The 7,389-nt window shown below is 36.2% G+C and overlaps 1 protein-coding gene across 1 annotated transcript; it reads left to right on the forward strand.

Moving 5' to 3' along the window:
- LOC104700848 (heme oxygenase 4, chloroplastic-like) lies at nt 6,364-6,869 on the forward strand. The gene has a single exon (XM_019227041.1). The coding sequence runs from the start codon at nt 6,387-6,389 to the stop codon at nt 6,867-6,869; it is 483 nt and encodes a 160-aa protein (XP_019082586.1). The 5' UTR covers nt 6,364-6,386.

Here is a 7,389-nt window from a genome sequence, read left to right on the forward strand (position 1 = left end):
TAATGTGTAACATTATAAATATATATAATGAAAAATTATTAAATTACACATTTATATATATATATACCAATTTATAAAATTGATTAAATCTAAAAAATATTTTTTTAAAAATCATATAGCAATGAGTGATAATTATTTTTTTTAATGAAACACATTTAAATTATATATTTTTAATTAATATTATATATTTAATATAAATATAATATTTAATACTCTAGTGCTATATGAATCAAGTAAATGTGTTATATTAATCAGAACAGCTTATGCAGCTTAATGCTTATGCTGCATAATGTTAATGTTATAGTATATGTGGTTCCAATCAAGCCCTTAGTCTGGGCCTTAAGAGGCTTTGTATCACTTTGGGATATGATATGAATCGAAATTTGGCAAACAAATAAAAAGAAACAAACAAACAAACCTTCACCCTCGAAACTCTTTCAGAGAAACTCTCACTCTCATTTCTTCGAATCGCGATGACTCTGTCCGGCCAAACCTCGGACTGTCGTCTTTCACGTCCCGTCAATTTGAATCTGCCGGGTAAGTCTTCTTTACAGTTAGACCTAAACATTTCAGATCTGTTTCCGTCTCAAGACTCACAAAATGAATCTCTGTCGACGATTTTTTTTTACTCTTCCTCATTTCTGACCCAAGCTTTTCCTGTAATTTGAACCCCTGATTTTACGTTTCAACCTCGAAAAATCCAAACTTTCTATAATTTGAAGACTTTTTGATTCTTGAATTTCATCTTTGTTTAATGGACAATTAGGGTTTTCACGGAGGTTCCCGGATCTTTGAAATCGACTTCGTTCACAGAGTCACCTCAGTTTACGTGTGTTTATTTGATAAATCTGGTATGTGTTGTGTGTGTGTTTGTGTTTGAATATGTAATTTTTGTTTACTATATTATTTTGTTGTTTGTGGTCCATAGACTGGATTTGGGATCAGGGAAACTTTTGGAGAAGTTGAAGAACATGTCAAGACGCTTGAAGAAGCAGTTGGCATGTTTAAAGTGGAGAGCTAGAATAAGATAGGTAAAAGTCTTATGTTTATTTCAGTTTGTGTTGTTATTTTGAATAGATTAGACTGAGATAATGTTTTATTTTGTTTTTGGTGATTTCAGTCTCTAAAAATGAAATTTTCTGATCATGTCCTGTTGTTCTTAGGTCAAAGATGATGTTTGGCTTACAGAGAAGGCCACAGCCAACCACACTCTTAGACAGAGCTCATGATGTACAACTTTATTTCAAAGCGGAAGGTAAACTTTCATTTGTTAAGACATTTTCTTATTCTTTGCTATTACGGTACAATATATTTACTTTGCTACTTATTGCTGTGAGACTTTTATTAATTCTGTTAGAGAGTCATTTGTTTAGCAGCCTCTGTTGTAATTTTGCGAGGCTTTTTGTTGAATTTGTCAAGAGTTATTTGGTAAACCCGATCAATAGACACTTGTTTTGTCTGCACTCTTTAACTAGAGTCACCATTGTCGATCATCTTATTCACACTCACGTTTTTAAGCTAGAGGACATGTTAGTTATACTGAATTGCTTGTCCCGATGGTTTCTCATTTCTAGTCTCGATTTTGAAATTCTGTTATATTGATACTGGGAAATGTGTCCCCATGATACCTTTTTTGTTTGTTTGTTCTGAAGGCACTTGAAGAAATGAGTTGCTCAGGAAACATTAGTGGGAACTACTTAGGCTTCAATGATGGAATACAAAGCAATTGAGAATGTGCTACAAACCATTTATTATGTAGCTGTTCATCTATTTTTTTTTTCTTTTTCTAATTATGTTTTTTTGAGGAGGATGAAGTATTCTGATTTTTAATTATGATTTTTAATTTTATTTTGTAATACAGTTTTTTTTATAATCATGGTTTATAATAATAAATATAGTATTCAAAAAAACATTATTCATAATTGAAATATATTTAAAACAATTAATAATATATATTTAAATTTGTATAAATACTGTATAAATACAATAATGTATAAATACTTAAATACAACTATAGTTGGTAATTAGTCGTTAATTAGTCATTAAATTTGGCGACTATGTTATGACTAATGTTAGTAATCGTAAAATTAGTTTTAACGTAGCCGCTAAATGTAGCGACTACATTACAACTACGCTTATGACTGCGAACATTAGTCGTAACGTAGTCGCTATTTAGCGACTAATTTACGACTAATTTTTCTTACCGACTAACGATTTACGACAACAGGTTTTAGTCGCTATTTAGTCGTAAAACACTATTTAGCGACTAAATAGTGACTAATAGTGCAGTCGTTAATTTCATGTTTTTTTGTAGTGGGTCGTTTCACCTTCGGCCAACCTCCGGCCACCACCACCGCCCTATCTCCGACAACCACCGCCTCTCCACCTCCAGCCACCACCGCTACCCACCTCCAGCCACCCTACCTTCAGCCAGCCACCACCCAATTCACTACCACCAAACACTAAAATGGCAATTTTAATTACCCTCTATATTATTTTCTTATTTTTTTTCAAATAGGATGATATATTTTTCTATAGTTTTTTTTTTGTTAAATAGCTAATTCACCCTTTCGAATATTGCATGGCTCACCATGAATTTTTAATGATATGAGTTTGTCAATCACAAAAGCAAGGAAGGTGTTCTCAATGGTTGTTGAAACGACCGCATCCGGATTCCCGATCTTCACACGAGACACACAGGAAACAATCTCACCAAAACCCCATAATTTCAACGAGACAACCAGCGTTAATTTCTCATTAAAAAAAATTTCACAAATACATGTTAGATCCATCAAACTCATACTCTGTAGCTACCAACCACAGCCATATGAACGTACTTAACTTAACAAACACCTCAACTATTCGCAAACTCTAAAACCTCCTCCAATGAACAACTCCTGTTCCACCGAGAAAGCCGCTTAATTCCACCTCACGGAACAAGCTTCACTTTAACATTTATCCCAAACACCACCTCATCTAGTTACTGATTCGCACAACCAACCACCCCTAGCGACCGAGTAACAAGAGAGGTGGGCTGAAATATTTTTTTCAGTCCAGCCACGGAAACACTTATGAGGTGAACCCACCGATTCACCGTCTTAGCTTTAACCCTACACTCTTGAGCTCTAACTTTGTTAACCACCATGACCTTGCTCCATAAGCCATGAAAGATCTTACAAAGGTTTCAGCTCAAACCGAGCTCGTGAGCTCATCCAACAATACAATTTGCCACAGTTCAAAACATATGAAACCTCAACATAAACACTCGAATAAAACACAAACTAATCGTTCAAATCGCAACTCCACCTTTGGATATGGAGCCTGTACTATCACGAGTCTCCCCACAAAATTTCGTCCCAATCGGACTAGTTTTAGACCTCCAAACGTCGCCTAGAGAGAGCCATCTCGGAAAAGTAGTTGGGTCTTATACTTAACCCAGATTTCACAGTTTCCAGCAATTACTTGGCCATGAAGCAACGCACGTAACTCCTTGAGGTTAACTCCTAATGAACCTCCGTCAGCTTCTATGGAATCTTGGCTTGGTGGAAATCACGCCGGTAACATCACCTTTCCAAACCAATATCATATCCGACGCCGGGAAGCCTCCAAACTCAGCTCCTCCACACTGCCTTTATCTCCAACCTTTCTTCACTTTCTTGCTCCTCTGCATCTCTGCACACTCCGACTCTGTTCTTCCACTTCTAACCAAGCCTCCCACAGCCATGAAATAACTAACCAAACCCAGTATAGGCTTCCCCACCTCGTTGTGTCTCGCTCTCTCCCTTCTCTCACACCACAAGCGAAGCTCCTTTAAATAATTAATTCACCACAGTTCATCTTTACGATGTCACGATTATGGTTTAAGATAACCAACCCCAGCCTTTGATTAATTAAGAATAAACCACTCAGTTTAATAATCCTAAACTCACAATTATGCTAACAGTTTTCCAACACAACATATCGACTCACGTGGTTCACATAATATATCTCGGTTAATGGGCTCTTATTAACCAAGGATTTCCGGTCTAGAATGGTTAAATCTCCCGGTTCAATAAACACCACAACAACAACACGAGTAGCCAAACGATACTTTCTCGACAAAACCGGTTTGCTCTCCGGTGAAGAAGTTACATACGACGGCACAAATCTGTACACAACGAGGGTCGATCTCCCTCCTCCTCACTCGCCAACACCACCTCGGCCTTCTCTCCTCAAGCGACCCACAAGTCTGACAACATCAACACGAAAACGACCGCTTCTCCTCCACGACGACATCTTAGATTCACAACGTACGGTATCCCGTTACGATGAAACAACAACAATATTCCAATGCCTCGATATCATCAACAACGACGGCACTGCCTTCCCTCCTCTCACGTCATTACCAACAGCTCCGCTCTCCCCCTCATACGTGACGGCCAACCAGCTCGTCCTTCTCTTTTAAAGGAGAAAATTAGGGCTCTTGGTTTAGGCTGGTTTAGCGTCGGTTTAATAAACAGAACTTGATTAAATCATATGAGCACATATAAAATTGAGTTTGGTTTAGTTAACAACTCCTCCTAAACCACCGAGATTAAACCGATTCAACTTTAGTTTCCCACATACACACAAATCTTCCATTTTTTTTGGGACACGGGCGTTATAATTATTCATTTTGTAGTTTTTTTACTCATGCTAGTCTTTATTTATATGCTAAAATTTCTGGTATTATATTACTTTACTTGTTAACCGATTACATAGTTTAGAATTATAGGTATACCACAACGAAACTTATAATTAAACTCTCTCTTTTTTTCAACTATTTAAATATCCCTTTAGTGGGTTTTTTTCCACCACTCGCAACACAACCTAGTTAAGGTCATATCCTAACAGACATCGGTACGCGGACTAGTCCGTCCTGCGTATGTCTGGTACGATCGTCCGTCCCTCGTATGCCTGGTACGTCTGTATGTCTGTTTGGTCATCTAATCGTCCTATCGATCAAGTAATCTTTCCTCGGACATCTCTCGGCATTTCTTCTTTACTTCAGCCTTCCTTCCTTTTTAAGCCCTTTCGAGGACAATTCTTTAAGGAGATTTTATTCTGTAGTGACGGTCACTACACAATCCGTCCCAAATCTCACCCAAAGGCCACAGGAAACTAAAGGAACCCTATAGCATCCAACGCAAACAAGAAAAACACCACAACAACACAAAATAAGCAAAACAAAAGAGATCTCAGGCTTAGATCAGTCATGGTCATGCACTCACCTCTTTTGCAAGATGTTTTTGACCCAAACTGTCGAATCCCACACCTTGGAAGGCTTCTCCTTCTTTCCTAACACAAGATCTTCACTCCACAGTAAGAGATCTTCCAAAACCAGCGAATAATCTCCAATCTCCCAAGAACACTCTCTCCTCTCTCTTTTCTCTCTAAAACGACAAAAAGTGGCTTCCCCAAAACCCTCAAGTCTCACATATATACCCCGATTTAGGTTTCCACTTAAACCAAACCGCTTCAATTCGACGATTTAAAACGAACTGGTCGAACCATAAATTACTGGTGTCGATCGACATTCTCCCTGGTGTAGATCAACACCCACCCCCAAATCATATCATTTGGTTCGCGAATATTACAGTTTTTTACATAGAAAATAAGTATTTTTAAAAATAGACAACATACAAAAGTATTTTTAAAAAGTAACGTAGAAAAAGGGATATTTTTGAAAATTCCCCTTTCTAATATTGCATGGCTCACCGTAATTTTTTATGAAATCAGTTTGTCAATCACAAAAACAAAGAAGTTATTCTCAATGGTTGTTCACTTTGTAGTTATTTTACTCATACTAGTCTTTATTTATGCTAAAATTTCTGGTATTATATTACTTGTTAACCGATTACATAGTTTAGACTTTAGAATTATAGGTATGCCACAACGACACTTATAATTAAACTCTCTCTTTTTTTCAATTATTTTTTAAAAATGTATATGTTATACAAAATCATATTTAACGTGCTTGGTACATAATTCTTTTATTCTTGTTCATTTAAAAGAATTACACGGTTGTTCACTTTTTTGTAATTCTTTTACTCTTGCTAGTCTTTAATTATTCTCTTTATCAATGATTATTCAATTATTATTTTTTAAAAATATAAATTTCATATATATTCATTTTATTCTTTATTCTGGTCTTGTTTTCTAATAATATTTCACGTGCTTTGTACGTAAGACCCAGTTCTCTATTAATACGTAAAGTCTTTAAATTAAAGACTTAATGCAAGACTACTACACACACTTAATATTAAAATCAAGACTAAATGCACGACTATATATATATACACTTCCTTAGTTTTTCTCTTACAAACTCTAATTACAGATCTCAGTTTGTGTGAGTATTTTGCATATTCATGGCTACAGCAAGAATCAATGCCTCAAGCTACTTTCCCGCAAGCAGAAGACTTGACTGTGAGAGCCACGTCAGTCTGAGAGCTAAGACTGTGACGGTTAGGTATCCCCTAACAAAAGCCGCCCCTCGTCGCCATCTTGTCCGAAGAGGAAACAAAGATCGGAATTTGGTGGTGAATGCTATGGAGGCAGCGGAGGAGATCGAGAAGCCAACGAAAAGGTATCCTGGAGAACCGAAGGGGTTTGTGGAGGAGATGAAGTTCGGGGTAATGAAAATGCACCCGAGAGAACATGCAAATGAAGGAAAAAAGGAGTTCAATGGTCCTGTATCGACATGGAATTTCACAATCGAAGGCTACTTGAAGTTTCTGGTGGACAGTAAGCTTGTGTTCGACACGCTTGAAGAGATTATTCGCGAATTTACTGTCCCAGCTTGTGAGTTTCTCATCCTTATTTTTCCATATGTTTTTCTTGTTATGATTTAGGTGAGGTTTACAGCTAATTTCTTGAAATGATTTCCGTCTACTAGATCTTCTCCTAAGTTGAAATTATTAGGAGAAAAAGTTTTGAGAAATGTTTTGGACTTGATTTACACAAAAAAAATCCGACAAATCTTAGTGTCAATTCCTTCTTCGTGGATCATATGCACTTATATAATATAACAGTATTCAAATAATCTCCGAGGGATCAGAGTTTATCCCCTTTATAAAAATAGGAGCCGGAGGGATCAGAGAAAGAAAACTAAAAAATGTTGAAGTGTCGCATTTTGAGGAATAAAAATTGTTTATATTTGGTCTATAATTACAGAATTAGAAATAATTATTGCACGCTACAAGTAAACAAATCATTAAAAATTTCGCCTAAATATTAGAATTAGCTGTGCACGGAATCTCTAATAGTTAAAGACATTCTTTTTGGTATTCAACTAGTATAATAATTTGACCTTTTTAACATGATGGTACGTAATAAAATTTTGTATTAAGTTACGTATAACATATCAGTCAA

The sequence above is a fragment of the Camelina sativa genome, chromosome 7 (genome assembly GCF_000633955.1).
Source record: "Camelina sativa cultivar DH55 chromosome 7, Cs, whole genome shotgun sequence".
Classification (NCBI taxonomy): Eukaryota; Viridiplantae; Streptophyta; class Magnoliopsida; order Brassicales; family Brassicaceae; genus Camelina; species Camelina sativa.